Below are 18,321 nucleotides of genomic sequence, written 5' to 3'. Positions count from 1 at the left end.
TCGGTGACGGGGCTTAGGAATCCCGATTGGTGTCGGGTTTCGGGCCTCGGTGTCGGATGCTGGCAACGATGTGATAAGTTAATTGAAATTAAATTTTAATTTCATGGGATAAAGTTGCCTGCCATCGATGAGATTGCTTTTTGCGGGGCCTTCACTTTGCGCTCATGGAATCAATATGGAAATGTGCGAATTATAGGGGACGGGCACGGGAGCGGGAACGGGACACGTCCGAAGGCGGCCAATCAAAAAGAAATCCCCTGGGTCTATTAGCAGAATCATTTCATTTTCCCTTTTAATGGCAAACTCACATGTCACGCTGCCGCCGAAGAAAACTCATTTATACATTATGTATACGCCATGTTGAACACACAAGATTCAATCTACGTCGCAGCGGAGAGTCCTTGAGGTTGGCTTTGGAGGAGTTTTGCCTTAGTACACACATGTATGTATGTGCACATCTCCCTGTGTGTTAATTGCCACTGAGAAAATAGAAATGATCTCCTCTGAACGGTCGATTGGATTTTAATTAACTTCAAAGAAGTTTCAGTTGTCCAGTTTCGGGTAATATTACATATTAGTTGACCAAGAAGCTGTGCCATTAGAGATTGAATCGATTATTAAAATCCTGTTGATATAAATCTTTAAATCTGCACATCTGTTATTAAAATCTACTCAAGATTAATAATGCAATAGCCTAGGATTTCTGTAGAAACTAAACTGCAATGTAAAATAAATGCTCTTGAGTACAAATACAGCCATAATTAAACAAACATAAATGAGAAATATGAAAGTTTCATCTATGATCTAATAATATCATATTTTTTAAGCCACTCTTTACTCTTAATTGTTAACTCACTTATGTTTTCCTTGTTTTCAGTGTATTTACTCTGTAACTTCTTTGGCATTCGAGCAGCACACCTTGAACAATCGAAAATATGCCCAGGGGCCAATATTAATTCCCATATTCCATTTTAATTATACAAATGCAAATGCAAACGAATCCCTCACACAGTTTCCAGTTAAATAAACAAGACAAGCTTATGGCTTTCACCCTGGAAATCGATTCCGATTCCAATTCAAAACTACAAGGAAAGCATAATCAGCTTTGCCGGCGGGGCAATAATTTTAATAACAATTGGATGCGCATCCAATTGAACTTAAAATCTGTCGGTTCGCCGCCATTAACTATGCAAATAACGGGCGGGATATAGACAAAATCGCAACAAGATTAATGTTTATTGATTTCCCCGGCCAAGTGATAATTTGTTACCACACCAAATTGGCCGTCCCACCGTCGAGCGAGCCGATTTTTCTGGCTTACTTTTCTATTTCTTGGCAAAGCCATTCTAAGAATTTGATAAGCCCCTTTTGGAATTTTCCGTCAGTCGCCCGGGCGCCCTTCCAGAAAACTTTTTGCGGGTATTTGCATTATTAAGTACACGCACCGATAGCCCTCCGTCGCTTTTCCGATTTGTTTTTTGGCGCCGCTGAGGGAAAGCGGTTGAGGGGAAAATGGAAACTGGGCATCGAGCCGAAGGTGTCATATTGCCGAGGATTTTCTTATCAGACATCAAAGGACACCTTGCGGTGCCATCCTTTTGCGGATCGTTGCCATTGCAACCCGTCGCCGAGGAAAACGCTTAGGGGAGAAAGGGGGAAAAAAACTCTGCTCCCTGTCAAAGTCCCTGCCCTGCCCTGCCCTCTTCTCAAACTCCGAAAATTTCCATCTCCAGCTTTTGGAAACTAACTTTTCTTCATCAGGTTTACATAAATATTTTCGTTTGGCTTTGTGTTTGTTTTGTTTGTCTGGTTTCGTCTGTTTAGCATTTTGGAATATTAATTAAAGCAAACTTTCCAAAGAATGTGAGCATTATTAAAAAACAAAAACCTTACGTGTGGCAACAATTTTTGTCCTTGAAAAATAATAAGGAATAAATAAATGTGCGCATTTCTTAGGGGTTTAAATGTCATTCGCTGAGATTTATGTCAGTTTAATTTGAATACTATAATTAATAAATAAGCAATCAGTTCGTTTATACTTAAGTTAATAGATTTAGCTATGTCCGAACAAAATTTAATTTTTTTTTAATTTTTTAAAATTTTTGAAGGGGTTACATCATAAAAATTGTCAAAAAATGTATAAAAAAGATTTGTAAACCTAACAAAAACTAACATAGGAATGGTTTCCGAATCAAAATTAATGCATTTTTGGCTTAGTTATGGGATTTTTAAACCTTGATTTGTAGAACAAATTGCCATATAAAAATATAAATATTATTCACTCAAAAAATGGTATTATAGTTTTAGTCAGAAGCTTCAAACTATGTAAAGGAGTCATTTTATACTTAAGACCGCTTTTAATAATAAATCCTAATTTTGAAAGCCCATTTAAAGCTGTAAGTGACAAGCTAATTTTTATGTTCTTAAATGCTCCTTTTTATAAAGTATTAGAACCCCTAGAAGCGTAGGTCCCTTCTATTCGATGCCAAGGATATTAAGTGCCAGTGTAACTTAAAGGAAACCTTTACATTTCGGGAAATTCATCAACCGGAATTGAATGAAACTTAAAAGAAAATACAAATTTTTTTTAAATATTGATGAATGGCACGGGAATGGGCCGACAATGACGGAAGCACGGAAGGAAAAGAAAACGCATTAAGAAGGGTCCGTAATACGCCACTGTTTCCTAGAAAGCCTTTGTTTCGAGGTAAACGAGGGGAGTTCCCGGTTCCGCCCGGGTTCCCCAAGAAACACAGGTAATGGATGTCCCGGGGGCATCCTGGGGAAGGACGGCATTACCTGGATTTGCTTATCAAAACTTCAAAGGTCAGTTTTCCCCCAGAAAGCGCAGGGGAGCCGAGTCGAATCGAGTTCAAGTTCGAGTCGCGTAACGCTAAGTAAACATACATAAAAGCCCGTTCACATCTGGCCCTCTTTACTTATTTACCGCTATTTGTTATTTGTTATTTAGTCGTTTGTCTCATTCCGCCCAAATTAGCTGGAAGTGAAAATGAAACCTGAGCCGAAACTGAAACCGAAACTAAATGGACGTATCGAGCGACAATCGGTTGCAGCAAACTGCGGCGCAACAAAGGCCAAAACAGAGCGGACCCTAAAACCAGACCGAAGTCAACCTACTTTTGCACGCAACAGACTACAGCCAGAACCGAGTGAAAATACATTCCACTTACTATATATGTATACATATATGTACCGATGTGCCATGCATATATGCACCCAGCGAAAAACTAGACTGAGTTAAACAATGGTAAAAATTAAAGGGCTTTCAGAACACCCGATTTTGCGGGCAAATGAATTACAATCGAACATTTTAAACTTCCAACTTGAGTTTTAAGTTTTAAATACTTGAAAGCCAATTAAGAATATGTAATCTTCTGGATAACACATAACATTTGCTTATCTTTCTCTGAATACCTCAAAATTAGTCATAGTAATAGTTATAATTATTTCTAAATACCAAAAGACACCAAAGTATTTACCACAAATTATATATAATCTAATCTAATTCGTAAATAAAAAGAAGAACTGCCATCTATTAACATTTAAATAAGTTCTCTCATCCTGAAACCTCTTTAAATATGAAATCTATAAAAGTCGTGTCCAATATATAATCCAAACAAAAATATAATTTATTTAGATTATACAATATTATTTGTCATACCCTTGTGTAACTTTTAAATTGATTTGTATAGTGCAAAGCTTTACTATTGTCTTAGAATCTAATCTTTTTTATTTTATTATTAAGAGGGTTTAATACTAAATAAGTCGAATGCAATATAAAAACCAACCACGGCTAGGAACTTACCATAAAGGCAAATAAAATAATTCATTTCCTAACGTGTCGTGTGAAATTGAATGATATTAAAAAACATTAACAAAGTCTGTAATAATTTTTTTGATAAGAAATAACCAACCATTGCTTTGTTACTAAATGCCAAAATAATCTTTTTAAAAATTATTAAAGATTTTTAAAAGATATGAAATAATAATAAAGATCCAAAGGATGCTACCAATTTTCATCTATTAATATTTTTATCTTCGAGAGTTTCGTTCTTTTTGTGCCTGTGTATATATGTACATTCAGTATGCGCCCGGATGAGAGGCACGGAGCGGGTTTTTCGGGTGGCGGAGAAGAGCAGGGCAGGCCACCCCCTCCGTTGCCGTCTCTGTCTCCGTGTGTATGGGGGGACAATTGGGCGCCCTGCGGCGGATTATTGAATTTTCCAGCAGCATTCTCCGCTGACACTTGGCGCCTAATGTGCTACCGCTTACCTGTCTTGGTCGTAGCTCCTTCGCAGGACGATGCTGGTTTATCCTGGCTGCTCCTGCTGCTGCTGGTGCTGCTACTGTTTACCAAATTCACTGGCGTTGTCAAAAATTCCAATAGAATTTCGGCATAATTTACATATCTTGGAAATGCATTACACAGTATATATACATAGAGTCGGCGGCGACCCTATAGGGTCCAAGAGGAGACACGAGCCGTCCCAGCTGCACTGTATATAGTCGCGTATATTTTTTCGATTTGGTTACTTTTTTATTCTTTTGCTCTTTTTCTGGGGAGACCCAATTTTTGTGCCGCTAAGCGAAAAATCAAAAAACGGCGCGCGTGTCGGTACGGCTGATATATCCAGTGATTTGATGGGACCCACGCACTAGCAACACGCGACACACGACGAGGACGACGACGGCGACGGGTGAGTGTACCGGGGGCTTAGTCGGTGGTTATCCGGGAACCAGGGATTTGGGGGCAGTGTGACAGGCGACAGGCGGACAGGCGACTAAGATGAATGTCAATAAAAATGATGCTCGAAAACTGCAGTCGGTTATTTTTTAGGGGGTTTATCTTTCTCGGTTTTTTTAGTTTTGGGAGTTGTTGAGTTTCTGTTTTTATTTTTCGTTTTTATTTCCTCTCTCTCTGCTCCAAGTTACTGTGATTTAATTACAAATCGCAGACGAGAACATCTATAAAGCTGGAGCGGCGACAACCACAACCGGAGTTTCGTACTCGTCACGCGAAGAATCCGTACTGAAGATACAGATACGGATTTTGGCCAAGTGAACGAAGGCTTCATCTCGCAGCAGGGCTGCTGCGCAAAACGCAGCTAACGGTGGCCAGGACACTGCGCAGGCGCCGCTCTCAGCGGCGGCTCTCTCGCTGTCTCTCTGCGGAGCCCCCCTATAAATATGTCTGTGTGCGACACGCTCGTTGGAATGCCATAAAAAAAGGAAGCGTTAGAATGAAATGAAAATGTAGCATAATTTATGACTGAATCGTCTTTTAAATAATTGCACGCACACACACACACACACCTCCTCCTGCCTCCGTTTTAAATATTTACATCTACTCACCTGCCCATGCCCGAAAACCAGGCCTCCTCTAATGACCAAGTAAATATTTCATTATTTTTTTATGTTTTTATATGTCTTTTTAAACATTTTGCCGAAATTGGTTAAAGGTCAATGGTTTATTTTTGAGCAAAACACACATGGTAGCCGATGCGAAATGATTAGGAAAGATTTACGGGAAAATTAGCTAAACAAAAATGGGCGATATTTGCATAAACATTGATAAATAATTGCTGAAGAGTCTGGCAAAAGGAAATAAATTCGGAAATTCGCTTTTTACCGCCCACAGTTTATGTTTAATGTTGTTGTTAAATGCATCATTTAATTTTACATTTCTATTGTATTAACGAACTTACATAAATTTGTAGGAAAACTACACAGTTCCCAAGAATATTTCCTTTAAAAAAACATAAGACAGCCCGTCGGACCTGATAAAGACAAGATTTATGGCCAAATTAGCTAATCAAATATTTGCGTAAACATTGATAAATTGCTGTTTTTCTTCAGCGAAAACGGGAATAAATTATGCAGCTGCTTTTAAAGTTTGAAACTTGGAAGTATATGGGATAAAAGTTGAGTTCTTTTAAGCCAAAAGCATAAAAAAGTTCTGAAAATCAATGTACATATGTATATCGAGATGAAATTAACGATATGAAAAAGCGAAACAAAATAACGTTATTACAATAATAATAATAAAACTTTTACAAATTTCCAAAAATATTCTAAACCTTAAATATTTTATAATAAATTTAAATAAAATTAAACTGTTTGCTATGTTCAACCTCGATATAGCACAATTTGCTTTTGCCTCATATGATTGAACTTTAAAATTTCGGACTATAGATATATTGTCATTCCTAATACAAAGACATTACTTGCATTTATTTTATATGTAATTTATTAAGCTTTGAGTAAATTCCTAAACCTTTCTTCCAAACTGGAGCTACTTATATATTTAAACACACTTTATAATAAAATATATATGGAAAAATAATGACATGTTACTATTGCTGCTGTAATTAAGGCCGTATTGAAGTCAGTTCGTTGTTGCCTCTAGAGAACACATCCAAAAATTAATTAAATGTCAGAAAAGAATTGTATTACGTTGTGTAAAAGAGAGATTTGAGTCAGAATTAAAGCTCGACATTGTTTAGGTTGGAGCCCGAGGATGTGGGTAGATCAACATCGCTGGGTGGCACAAAAGTGCCCTTGGTGAGGACGCTCTCCTGCTTGGCACACAGCTTCAGCATCTCGCATTTCAGCTTGTCCAGAATGGCATAGTTGGGCTGATTCACAGCTGCCTTGCTCTGCAACACCGTGATCTCCTGTTCCTCCAGTTTCTTCTCCTTGAAGGTCTTGATTGAATTGTTGCCATACAACCGGAGCAGAGAGCCCCAGGTCATGATGTGCGGATGCAAGATCTACAATATTTAACGTGAGTTTATCAACTACTTATACCATATATAAAGGGACATACCTGAAGGATCGCCTGGGAGGCCAGCTGCTTGCCCTCGCGCTTATTTTTGCACACCACCTTGGCGGTGTGCTTGCCCACAGTCATGGTGAACTCATTCTTGTTGTTCGCCGTCCGATTGATCTCCTGATGGATCTGGACATCGCTGCCGTAGTTGCGCTGCAGGCATGTCAGCAGTATTGCGTTGGGCGATGGCTCTGTGGTTTTATTACAAAACTCGGTGACCCGCGGATCCTCAATGCGGATGTCGTCGAAAACCTTTAAAAATAATGGGTTAATCACATTACAAATTAAATAAAAAATGAGATAAGCTTACAGACAGATCGCTCTGTGTCTTTTTGGCACTGCCGCTCTTCTGGTCCTTGTTGCCCGTAATCTTGTCCTTGACATCGGGTATGAGTATCTCCAGGGTCTCACGCGCCGCCTCTGACTTTGCCTGCTTCTTGCTGGTGCCATAGCCGGTGCCGTACTTGAGATTATTTACCGAAACGGTGGCCGAATACGGCGTTGCTGCATTTTGCAGCTCCTTGAACTCGTACGTGGGCTGCGTCTTCAGAGCATGCTGCACATACTCGTGCAAGATGCACACGAAGCTCTTGCCATTCGGATTCATGATCCACTCTTTGCGGCCCCGTGGATTCATGGCTCCACCATCACCGGACGCGGCCAGAATGGGGAACTTGATCAGCTTGGTCCCGTCTGGCAGTGTGGGCCTTTGGATATTCTTGATGTGCTTGCGATTCTTGATGAACTTACGACGGGCATTCCAGCTCCGAAATCGCAAAACACGAATCACTTTGAATTTGAAGAGTTTCTGGCAATAGCTGTTCAGCTGGTCCGGCGTTATGGACTCCTTTTGGGTGTTCTCATTAACAGTCACTATTTTGGCGGCCGGCATGAGAGCTGTCAGACCCTCTGGCTTCATATCGACATCATCCCCATCGGTGACCTTTCCTTCCACATCCATGGCATTAGTTGGAGCTGCTGCAGCTGTGGCTGTGGCTGTCGCCCCGGTTATGGGACACACGCCCGTTGCCGGCGGAACCTCCAGTTCTAAGTTCTTCTGATCCGCCTCGGATTCCTCATCCAAAGCTCTGCGGTAGTTGAGGCAGGGAATTGCTCCCAAAGGAACGGCATGTTTACGGGCACTGCCCGTTCCCAGGAAGTAAGGCCTGGAGGCACAGCAGACGCGCGTCTTGCGATGCAGGAAGAGCGGCATGCCACTGTTGTGGGTCACCTGCACCCAGCCCTCCGGCAGTACCTCAAAATGATTGAGGCGCTTCTCTGAAACCATAATAAAAGGGTTAGCTGCGAGCTAACAGTGACAAGCGAACACTTACCCTCAAGCACAGTCTTGAAACGTTGTTCGTACATGGGCCGCTTGGAGTCGCGCAGCTCGTCGGGCAACTTCTCGTCCAGCAGGTTCTCGATCTCCTCGTCATCGAATTCTGAAGAGTCATATTCCTCGCCCTCACCATCGGCCGCCTCCTCGTCCTCTTCGCCATCTTTGCCGACAAACTTGTCGCTGGCATCGTCTGGTTGCCATGTAAATAAATACAATCAAGGCTTAGATCATGGTTAAGCATCAAATTTTAAGGTCGGAGCCCGACGTAAACATCAACTTGAAGTAAGGAATCTTTGTGTTTATACCCTGAAATCGCGGGCTTGACAGCTAAAAGATAAACCATTTAAGATCTATGTCCTATTCAACCCAAACAATGGTTTCCACTTACTATGCCTCTGAAGTTAGGAAAATAAACATTTGTTTCTTGCCAGTTACATGCTAAAGTTTATTTAACCAGAGAAAACAGGTGAGTAATGATAAGCAGGGTAATCTTCATAAATAAACATGTGACCTGTATTACTAAACTATACCTGACTTGGCTGGCCAATCCAGCCGGATAATTGGTATCATTCGCATGGCAGCCAGCCACAAGACACAAAGACACCTGACCCGAAGGAATCCGAAATACAACTGAGGCTGGTATCTTGCGCTTTTAGAGGCTGGCTGCCTGCCTGCTGCTATATCTACCAGCCTCCTGTATTTGCACAATGATAGAGCCAGTGATTTCTCGAGATAAAGAAATGGCATTACACAGGGAACAATCGGAAGGCGCAGACGGGAATCTTATAAAATCAGAGCTGAGTTTCTTTCTCTTATATTCTAGAAAAAATATGTAAAGTTCGCTCAGAGTAAATCAGCCATTTTCGACTTAAAAATAAATATATAAGGGTTAATTCAAGCTACATTTTAGTAAGTCATTCCAAGTCAACGATCTATGAGGAAACCTGTAGGAGCATCCCATTCCAGTTCCCAACCCATATCCAACTCACCGGAATCATCAGCCTCATCGCTGGCAGAGCCGACCTCGTCGAGCACTTGGAACTGCCTGAGCTGCTGGTCCATCGACTCGCCCTGGAGCTCATTGTCCCGCGTCTGGCGCATCTCCTCAATGGCGCTCAACGAGAAGCCGGCCACCTTGAGCTCCTGCTCCTCATCCTCCAGCCGCGGCCGCTTGCAAGCCGGCTGTACGGTGATTTCCGATGGAAAGCCTATCACCGCAGGCTTTGTCTCTACCGCCTCCGCCATTTAGTGTGGTGCGAAAACTAAATCGGGGGAAATTACTCGGACTGAGCGGAACAACAACTATAGCTGCCTGGGGGCCAATCTCGCCAATAACCAATACTGAGAGCATCCAACGACTTGCAATTGATTCCTCATTGGAAGTGCCACATTGGTTAAGCCAGAAGCCCCGCGCCGGATACCGCGTCCCACTCTTCCCCACTCGCGATTTTAAGGTTGTGTTTTTTCTCTTTGTCGGCGGCCCTACACCGACATGGCTCTTAGCTGCGTCTTTCGCGATGGATTCTGTCCCGATTGCTTGACATAATCCCAAGGCAAAAGTTGCTACCAAAGCACACGCACTCCTTTAAGGTCCTTAGAGGCAAGAACAACAATACAAGAGAATAAACACCATGTACAGTACAAACTTGGCGGCAAGGCAGATAAGTTGTACAAGATCTAATTAACTTTGGTTAAAGGCATTAGTTCCGGAACTACTCCAACGAGTGTGCACTGTGTATTTGTGTTTGTAAAGGAATAAATAATTGAAATCACGAAAAATCTTCTTGTTTTACCACAAATTTGCCAGACTTGTTTATCGACTACTCCTACTCAAAGAACCATAAACTATCGAGTATGATTATTCGATTGTGAAAACGATTGTTCTCGCTTGTATTTTTTTACTGGTTTACTTTTTATTTATTTATAATTTAATTTATAAGATATTAAATGAATCCTATTACCAAATTCGAGATATTTTCAATTTTAGTTAATAAACTAGTTCCATCAAGAAGTTGTTTTTTAAGTAAATTGTTAATTTAAAAAATATAGAAAGGAAACTTACTACGGGAAGCCAAGGTTTATTTACCCTTGCAGTTTGCAATTGAATTAAAGGATCGAAATCGATCATAACTGAGCTTTATAAATTAGTATTCTTGGAATCGATATTTATAGATAAGACAATTTTTTCGACAAATCAAAAATTAAAAAATTCATAACTAAGCCAAAAATGCATTAATTTTGATTTGGAAGCAATTCCTATGTTAGTTTTTGCTAGGTTTATAAATCTGCATTCTTAATTTAAAATTTAAAACTATGAAATTTTTTTCCAATTTTTTATAGTTTTAATGATGTTATCCCTTATAAATGTTCAAAATTTTTAAAAAATTAAATTTTGCTCGGACATAGCTAAATCGACTAGGGTTTTCATGCTGATCAAGAATACATTTATATGATTTATAGGGTCGGAAATGACTCCTATCCGTAGTTTAAAGTCTCTGACTAAAACTATAATACCATTTTTGAGTCAATAATATTTATATTTTTATGGGACGATTTGTTTAACAAATCAAGGTTTAAAAATCTCATAACCAAAAATGCATTAATTTTGATTCGGAAACCATTCTTATGTTAGTTTTTATGAGCTTTATAAATCTGCAAATCTCATTTAAAATTTAAAAATATTAAAAAATTTGCGACGTTTTGACAATTTTTATGATGTAACCCCTTACAAAATTAAAAAATTTTGAGTAAATTAAATTTTGCTCGGACATAGCTAGATCGATTTGGTTTTTGATGCTGATCACGAATATATGATTTATAGGGTCGTTACACTCAATCTGTCTAAATTTAAAATACTCTGTAAGGGTATAAATATAGTACTTAAAATATACATTCGGAACCCTATTTCCGTATATGAAAGGACTAGGTCTGATCTATACACGACGTTAGCACCGTCTCCACGTCGAGATCAATTGCCTTAGATGCCACCTCCTGTACACTTGCATTCTGGGCATGACCCTTGGTACGAAGGTGGGCCAAGAGATGCGAGCGTCGAACGAACGAGGCTTTGCAGGGCTCGCAGCTTGAAGTTGGTATTATCATTAAACGTTAATCAAACATAAGTTAATAACACGGTTACTTACTGAAAAGCTCGCTCGCCCGTGTGCGTGAGCATGTGCTCCCGGAGTTTGCCGCTCATGGCGAAGCATTTATCACATTCGGTGCACTTGAAGGGCTTGATATTTGTATGACGACTGAAATGGGAAAGGATTTAAGTTAACGAACTATTAAAATTTTGGGAATCAACCCTCTTACATGCGTTCGTGTCGGGTTCGCACGCTGGTATTGGCGAACGTCATCTCGCAAAACTGGCAGGGATACGGACGCTCGCCAGAATGCATGTCCTGGTGCCGTCTCAACAGATGGGCGGTGTAGAACTTCTGCGGGCATTCGGAGCAGGCAAAACTCTTCAGGCCCGTGTGCCGTAACAGGTGCACCTTGAAGTTGCTGGGGCAGGAGAAGTGCCGACCGCACTGCTCACAAATGCAGTCTCTCTTGCGGCGCTCTCGCTTCAAAGCGACAACTTCCTCCTCGGTAAGCTTGTCCCATTGAACGCGGGGCTGGTGGCGGGCATCGCTATTATCCACAAAGGTCACGGATGTGTAGGGATGACGAAGGGTTTTGGGAGGGTCCGATTTCTCGACTTCCTTCGCTTTCTCCTCTTCCTTCTCCTTAACCTCCTCCGGGAAAACCTCCACTTCCGCCTCCTCTTGAGGTAGTTTGTCTACCTCGTCGAATATTTGCTCTTCTATAACCTCATATTGTGTGACTTCTTCTAGGATAAGCACCTCCTCCTGGTCCACCTCCACTTGTTGCTGCTCGACCGTGTCCTTCTGCAGCTGCTCACCTTCTCCTTGCACTTTATTCACATTGAGGCCATCTACCAAAACGCTTCTACCGCTTTGCAGGGCCTTCTGGGTTTGAATTATCCTTTCCCGGAACCGTATGGCCTCCCGCAGCGACACCTCGCACGGTCCGCAGATGCAGACGGGGAAATTGAACTCGGAACCCTCCAGCAGCTGCCGTAAAATCAAATTTCAGTTAAGAAAACTCATCAGCCTGTCTGAACGTGCCTGCTGCTACTAGCGATTGGAGCGCCAAAAACTCACATAAAGTCCCGTTAGGGCTTCGATCTGGTGGAGATGTATGCAGTCCGGTTCGTTGAAGAGGTTACGCGGATTCTTGCAGAAGATAAACTTGCCGCAAGCGCGGCAATGTCGACTTGGCATATTCTTTAAAATGGCTAAATTCACTTTACCATTATTTTTACCTTCTCTGCAGAACTGGGCGTTGCCACATGGTTAGAGGTCTGGCAGCACAGTCAGCTGTTTTGTCGAAACGCGTTCCGGAATTCTAATTTGGTGAGAAGAGAAAACTAAATTACAAACCGCAGAAAATGTGATGAAAAATTAAGAGTGTTATTAAAAATATATATTTTAAAAATACATTTAAACTTTGAAATTAAAATAAAGTAAAAAGGAAATGTAAGCATGTGGTGCTAAAGGAAACCAGAACATCCCCACAATATAAACAAACCACAGCCGTCACTAACTTTACAGTTTTTCGCAGCTCCGAGTGTCTGCCGAGATGCGTTTGAATGAGAAAACCAAAATACTAGGTCGTGGGGTCATCCTGGTTCCCTACGAAGCCCGCCATGTGCCCAAATACCACGACTGGATGAGCAACGAAACACTTCGCCAGTTGACCGCCTCCGAGGAACTCTCTTTGGACGAGGAGTACGAGATGCAGAGGAGTTGGCGCGAGGACAGTGACAAACTCACATTCATTATCCTAGACGCCACCATCTACGCTCAGAATCAGGATGAAATCGCCGCCATGGTGGGTGACACAAATCTCTTCCTGCATCCAGATCCGGATGACAGCGATCAACAAGTGGCCGAGGCTGAGATCATGATTGCCGAGCCAGCTGCCAGGGGCAAGGGTTACGGTCGCGAGGCCATGCTCCTCATGCTCAAGTACGCCCAATCCCAGGATCAGCTCAAGCTCGCAAAGTTCCAAGTCAAAATCGACATGGAAAACAGCATTTCCTTGCATCTCTTTAAGACCTTTCAATTTGTTGAAACGTGTCGAGTTGAGATCTTCCACGAGATCACCTTGGAGCGCACGATAACACCGGAATGGATTAGCTGGCTGGACCAGCAGGTGGAACCACGCATCGGTTGCTATTAGCGGACAGGGGATAACCTTTGTATATCCATTATAATGTTCTTTGTTATTTCATCTTCTTCAGAATTATTTAAGTTAATAAAATGTAATAATTGATTGTGAACTTTCAATTAGTATATACATAGATATAACTCAATTAAGTTCAAAACACTACACTCAATAACGACCCACACACTCTTTCGTTTATGCTCAGTTTATTACACTTATATTACAACTACTTGTTTTGCTTTTGCCTTATGTATGTATGCTTGCATTTTACATCATATGTATGTATTTATGTGTGCATCGATGATTTCTTGTTTTGTTTCGCCAGCTGGCTTGGATGATTGTTGCAATGCTATGTGTATGTTTCTGGTGGTGATTCGCGTGGCAGGAAATGGGCAACGAACGAGCACTTGCCACCTTGTCAATTGCCGCTGTGTGGGTGCGGGGTAAGTATGTATATTTAAATATATAGTGCATAAAACTAGATGCTTAGCTGCGTACTTAAGACTGCTCGTTCACTTGTTCAGTTTTTAATTTTTTATAAAAATCATTATTAAATAATCAAAGGCAAAAAAACATAAACGTGCAAATGAAGACCGGAAAGCTGCCCTTAACTGAATCCTAAACGTAGATGATTAGGCCGCCGCTCGCGGGCCATCGATGGGCATGGCGTGGAGCACCTCGTCCAGTAGCTGGAGGGCGCGATGCAGATGCACCTCGATCCAGCAGGGCGTCTCCTTGATCGACTGTCGCGGATAGTCAGGTCCCCAGCCCTTGACGAAGCTCAGCCGCAGTATGCAAAGGCGACGCAGATCGTCCACACCAATACCAGCGGCTGCAGTGATGCCTAGAAATAAAAATGTATAAATGAGCTCTTGAAATGTTATCCTGGGCATTCACTCACTTCTACCACCGCCACCGCCGCCGCCGCCCATCTGCTGATTGGCCACCCCGGCCACTGCGGCTGCCTGAGCTGCGGCCGCAGCCTGGGCATTGGTGGCTAATGAGTGCATCTGCTGGTGGCACTGGCGCAGATCAAACACCTGGAACACAAAAGTTCATTATCAAGTCTGTCGGTTTTATATTCTAATACGCACCTTAATGCATGCCGCTGGATAAATCTTGTGCACGGCATCGCCGGGCGTGCGACCCGCCTCGCGATCCAAATAATAACTTTGTACGAACACCGAGTTGTCGCTGAGGCAGCGCAGCCAAACGTCTCCCTCGCCACGCAGATCCAACTGCACGCCCTTGCCAATATGCAGCCTAATAAGAAATAATCGTTATTGTAAATTTCTGGGATAAATATCCCATAATGTCCTTACCTGGCTCGCTCCGATTGCTCGGTGCGATGAACGTTGCTGAGGGCGCCCAGACAGAAGCGATTGCCACCAGAAGGATCCACATAGCCATCGATAATAACATTCGGTTTTGCCGATGGCACCTTAAAGGTCTCTCCCACCTGTGTGTCCAGCTCAAAATAGGCTATAGAGCACCAGTATTCCGGCGGCGGTTGGCGTGAAAGGAGACGTGGCTGTTGCTGCTGCGATTGCTGTTGTTGTTGCTGTTGTTGCTGCTGCTGCGGCGGAGTTTGTTGCGGCGAACCTAGGTCACCTGAGAGCGTGGAGTTCCCTGCAAGAATAGGTGTATTGTCAGAATGGGTTCTCTCGAATTATAGTGTTAAAACTCACAGAATCCCCCAGGCAGGGACCGCGGATCTGGCGGCTGCATGGACTGCGTATAGGTGAGGGTATTGGGACCTGTCCAAGTTCCCGCTGCGCCACCTCCCCCACCTGCTTGAGCCGCTACACCTCCAGCAGATCCCGCATTGGTCTGCACTCCTGTCGGTGGCTGTTGCTGCTGCTGCTGGACGGTGGTTGGAGCAGAGCCAAAGCCACCAACGGACGCAGTGCCTCCCGCCGGTCCTCCCTGTGACACATAGCCATTCTGCTGGGCATGCACAGTGGGTGGAACCGAGCCGCCGCCTCCTGCTCCTTGCATTTGGCTGCCAGGCGGCGGCTGGCCATAGTATTGTGCTGCGCTAGCGGCTCCACTGCTGCTATTAACCGCTCCATTCGGCACGCCTCCCGCCTGTTGCTGCTGCTGTTGTTGCTGCTGCTGCTGCTGTTGCTGCTGCATGGCCAAGGCGGTGGCGGGATCTGTTGGAGAATTAGCCTGGGCATGGTGCACTCCATTGCCCTGGGGGTTCTGAGCCTGCTGCTGCTGCTGAGGCGGTGGTGGGGGTGCCATTACAGGATTCATGGGGCCAGACATGCTCGGCATGCCATGAGGTACGGCTGTAAATGCAGAAAGGAACAGGGATGAGAATCTAAAGGAGAATGTATTTTCAAATATGAAATGAAAGAGCATAAATCAATATAACGAAAATTGTTAGGTTTTCCTAATCGATCTTCAAGAGCTTTCTTAAGAAACCCTTACAAAGCGGATGTGCTGCAGCCTGGGATTGGGCTTGGGTTTGCTGCTGCTGTTGAGGGTTTGGCGGGGGTTGTTGCTGCTGGGATTGCTGCTGTTGTTGCTGCTGCTGTTGCTGTTGCGACGGCTGGCCAAGCCGCGGTGGAGGTGGTACCATCCATGAACTGCGTGACCCCACAACACCATCCTGCGGCTCAATTTTTGGTATTGTGCGGCCGCTGGGAAACATTGCACTCAAGGGATCGCCAACTAATAGTCAAAACAAAACGAAAATAACCCAAAAAGAAACAAAAGATTAAAAAACACAACCGAAAATAAATAGTAAACTAAAAAGTCGAATAAACTATGAATTTCAGTACACAAATCCATTCCTTACCATATTCAGCGGGTCCCTGTGGATAACCGTAGCCGCCGGGACCCACCATCTGCGTGGGATGATGTTGTATGGTACCGATGTCATTGCCATCGATATCCATTCCACCGACAAGCGGCCCGGCTGAGTACTCGTCCTTCACCAGGCGACTGGGTCCGGACTGCAGGCTGAGGCCGGACAGATCAATGCCCGGCGAGACGACGCGCTCGTAATGGTAGGGATTCACACACACCGAGTCGCACTTGAGATCGAAGGCGAAGGCACAGTACTTGACGTGCTTCAGCTCGTTCTTGTGCAGGTCCGGCCAGCGCCAGATCCGGGCGTAGATCACGTGCGGGAAGCCCTTGCGACCGGCGACCTGGTGGAAGTAGAACCGAAATTAGATTGTGATAATCATACGTTTCCGTGAAATGAATAGCGACATAGCGCTATCAGAAAATCGGAAATACGCGCAACGGACGCCACTCGTCTCCGATAAGAGATGAGGGTCCATTTACCTTACCTGCAGACGTCCATCGAGCGTGCGTTGAATGGTCACGCACTTGCTGGGATGGGCTCCATTCGTGGTAATGGCCGTGATCAGCGAGTCCAGTTCGTCGCGCTTCTCCTTGAGCTTCTTCACCAGCGATTCGATGGCCCTCTTTGCGAATCCCTCGCTCTCGCCGCCCTGCCGGTGGCACATCAGCGAATGGACGATGCTCAGGCAGGCGTCCGCCGATGTTGGCGCGTTCGAGGGCGGCGGCGGCGGCATTTGCACCATGTCCCGGACAATTACTGCGACGAAAGGTAAGTAATTAGTTAGGAGAAGATTGGGATATACATTATTCTCTGGGCTTTGCATAGATTTTAACATATTTGCGGTGAGATCTTGTATTGCAAACTCTGATTTTTACTGATCCATTTCATTTTTGAGTTTAATTTTTGAATACAATTTTTTATATATGAATCTAACAACATCTTACAAGGATTCATAGAAAGAAAATAGAAAGTGTTTGTAATTTTTCGCCTTATGGCGCACATATGTGTCCTGACTGAGGACCTGCAGAAGCCCAGAGTCAGACCTGGAAATACTTACTGTCCTGCGGGGCTACGGCGCCGTACATGTGGGTGGGCGGACCCGCCCCCGGACCGCCGCCCATGCCAAAGTCCTGGGCAAGGCCCAGGCCACCTGCATGGGCATCCACTGCGGCGTTGTTGCTGACCCCCTCGCCGCCGTAACCGGATCCGCCGGAGCTGCTACGTCCGGACTCGGACGAGCCGTATCCGTGACCGTAAGCCACTAAACCGTAACCGGAAGAGGGCCACAAAACGAAGCCGCCGAGGAGTCGCAGAGGTCAGAGTGAGGGGAGGAGAGGGCACACACACACACACAAACACACGAGGGGGCCGGAAAACCGACGACGAAAGGTAAAAACGCACCAAACAAAGGCGGCACGCGAATCTGAGCACAAAACAAACGGCCGATAGCGACGCCTGAATGTGCGTGTGTGTTTGTGGGCTTGGGGGGTGCTGCTGCTAATCTCCGAACTCCCACCAAGTTGGCGTAATTTCTGCTGCTTTTCCTTGCGAAAAGTCTCTTCCTTCTCTCCGTTGCTGCTTCGCCTCTTCCTCCTCTTCCTTCTTCCTTCCTTTTTCACAAACACACTCGCACTGCTCACACACACAGACAGGGGCAGGAAACTACAAAAGTTTCCTTCTTTCTATCAGCTTTCGAGCGTTATTTTCACTGTTTTCTTCACAAGTTTCATTGTCTGCTTTATGGCAGCTTCTCGGCAAACGCAAAGAACACAATTTTCCGGAGGTTTTCCCGTTTTCAACCCGATTGTCTTCTTTTTCTTTTTTTTGTTGCCCGTTCAGCATAAGGTACTAACGCGTTTTGCCGAAAAATACCAGATGCAAATAGCGACGACAAATTTTAAAGCCAGTAGTTTTCGAATCAAAATTTTGTAATATTAGACTCGCTTTCAAATGATAAGCCTAATTTTAAATAAAAATTAATTCTAATTAAAAGCCCGAGTCCTTTTTTTGGAGTATCTCATATACTTTTTGCGATACTTTTCATATGGAGAAGAGTGTCGCAAACTTTCATATCAG

At 43.7% G+C, this 18,321-nt stretch overlaps 5 protein-coding genes and 1 long non-coding RNA gene across 8 annotated transcripts in view; 2 read left to right on the top strand and 4 right to left on the bottom strand.

The window, feature by feature from the left end:
• The window catches only part of kek6 (kekkon 6), a 53,470-nt gene extending 48,230 nt beyond the window's left edge, over positions 1-5,240 (bottom strand). Inside the window, exon 1 of the mRNA XM_086840047.1 lies at positions 4,294-5,240. The gene's annotated coding sequence lies outside the window, so the exon portion shown is untranslated. The remainder of the gene's footprint in view (positions 1-4,293) is intronic.
• LOC147642537 (uncharacterized) overlaps positions 1-18,321 on the top strand; it is a 216,145-nt gene that overhangs the window by 158,975 nt on the left and 38,849 nt on the right. The window lies entirely within an intron of this gene.
• pasha (microprocessor complex subunit partner of drosha) lies at positions 6,246-10,049 on the bottom strand. Of its 2 annotated transcripts, none has more exons than XM_020955329.2 (5): positions 9,179-10,049; positions 8,185-8,379; positions 7,161-8,128; positions 6,848-7,102; positions 6,246-6,791 (listed from the first exon to the last, which is right to left on the bottom strand). In XM_020955329.2, the coding sequence occupies exons 1-5, from the start codon at positions 9,432-9,434 to the stop codon at positions 6,504-6,506; spliced, it is 1,962 nt and encodes a 653-aa protein (XP_020810988.2). In that variant the 5' UTR covers positions 9,435-10,049; the 3' UTR covers positions 6,246-6,503. The 2 variants fall into 2 exon arrangements, with proteins under 2 accessions (XP_020810988.2, XP_020810991.2); XM_020955332.2 differs by lacking the exon at positions 9,179-10,049 and adding an exon at positions 8,720-9,038.
• On the bottom strand, positions 11,054-12,686 carry LOC110186252 (uncharacterized). The gene is made up of 4 exons (XM_020955333.2): positions 12,359-12,686; positions 11,505-12,268; positions 11,333-11,443; positions 11,054-11,271 (listed from the first exon to the last, which is right to left on the bottom strand). Exons 1-4 carry the CDS (start codon positions 12,476-12,478, stop codon positions 11,112-11,114), a joined length of 1,155 nt encoding a protein of 384 aa, XP_020810992.2. The 5' UTR covers positions 12,479-12,686; the 3' UTR covers positions 11,054-11,111.
• Mnat9 (microtubule-associated Nat9) lies at positions 12,567-13,539 on the top strand. The gene is made up of 2 exons (XM_020955334.2): positions 12,567-12,733; positions 12,819-13,539. Exon 2 carries the CDS (start codon positions 12,837-12,839, stop codon positions 13,437-13,439), a length of 603 nt encoding a protein of 200 aa, XP_020810993.2. The 5' UTR covers positions 12,567-12,733; positions 12,819-12,836; the 3' UTR covers positions 13,440-13,539.
• On the bottom strand, positions 13,614-18,118 carry Med (Smad/Smad4 homolog Medea). Of its 2 annotated transcripts, XM_020955327.2 has the most exons (9): positions 17,303-18,108; positions 16,730-17,001; positions 16,231-16,585; positions 15,861-16,103; positions 15,113-15,718; positions 14,747-15,053; positions 14,519-14,687; positions 14,326-14,464; positions 13,614-14,268 (listed from the first exon to the last, which is right to left on the bottom strand). In XM_020955327.2, the coding sequence occupies exons 1-9, from the start codon at positions 17,364-17,366 to the stop codon at positions 14,057-14,059; spliced, it is 2,367 nt and encodes a 788-aa protein (XP_020810986.2). In that variant the 5' UTR covers positions 17,367-18,108; the 3' UTR covers positions 13,614-14,056. The 2 variants fall into 2 exon arrangements, with proteins under 2 accessions (XP_020810986.2, XP_020810987.2); XM_020955328.2 differs by lacking the exon at positions 15,861-16,103 and having other exon boundaries at positions 17,303-18,118.

This window comes from Drosophila serrata, unplaced genomic scaffold, assembly GCF_035046125.1.
Source record: "Drosophila serrata isolate PLE 108 unplaced genomic scaffold, ASM3504612v1 contig_382, whole genome shotgun sequence".
Taxonomy (NCBI): domain Eukaryota; kingdom Metazoa; phylum Arthropoda; class Insecta; order Diptera; family Drosophilidae; genus Drosophila; species Drosophila serrata.
The sequence above is the reverse complement of the archived record's forward strand: the minus strand, read 5'-3'. Positions and strand labels throughout refer to the sequence as shown.

What these genes read in the sequence shown, in the direction of transcription:
- pasha (XM_020955329.2), bottom strand. Translation starts at nt 9,434, where the DNA reads ATGGCGGAGGCGGTAGAGACAAAGCCTGCGGTGATAGGCTTTCCATCG. An exon ending in CGATGAGGCTGATGATTCCG is followed by an intron (nt 8,380 to 9,178) that starts GTGAGTTGGATA and finishes CATGGCAACCAG; the next exon opens with ACGATGCCAGCGACAAGTTT. An exon ending in TTTCAAGACTGTGCTTGAGG is followed by an intron (nt 8,129 to 8,184) that starts GTAAGTGTTCGC and finishes TTATGGTTTCAG; the next exon opens with AGAAGCGCCTCAATCATTTT.
- LOC110186252 (XM_020955333.2), bottom strand. Translation starts at nt 12,478, where the DNA reads ATGCCAAGTCGACATTGCCGCGCTTGCGGCAAGTTTATCTTCTGCAAG. An exon ending in AAGCCCTAACGGGACTTTAT is followed by an intron (nt 12,269 to 12,358) that starts GTGAGTTTTTGG and finishes ATTTTACGGCAG; the next exon opens with CTGCTGGAGGGTTCCGAGTT. An exon ending in ACGGGCGAGCGAGCTTTTCA is followed by an intron (nt 11,272 to 11,332) that starts GTAAGTAACCGT and finishes ACCAACTTCAAG; the next exon opens with CTGCGAGCCCTGCAAAGCCT.
- Mnat9 (XM_020955334.2), top strand. Translation starts at nt 12,837, where the DNA reads ATGCGTTTGAATGAGAAAACCAAAATACTAGGTCGTGGGGTCATCCTG.
- Med (XM_020955327.2), bottom strand. Translation starts at nt 17,366, where the DNA reads ATGGGCGGCGGTCCGGGGGCGGGTCCGCCCACCCACATGTACGGCGCC. An exon ending in GGCTGCAGCACATCCGCTTT is followed by an intron (nt 15,719 to 15,860) that starts GTAAGGGTTTCT and finishes CTGCATTTACAG; the next exon opens with CCGTACCTCATGGCATGCCG. An exon ending in GAGCAATCGGAGCGAGCCAG is followed by an intron (nt 14,688 to 14,746) that starts GTAAGGACATTA and finishes ATTTCTTATTAG; the next exon opens with GCTGCATATTGGCAAGGGCG.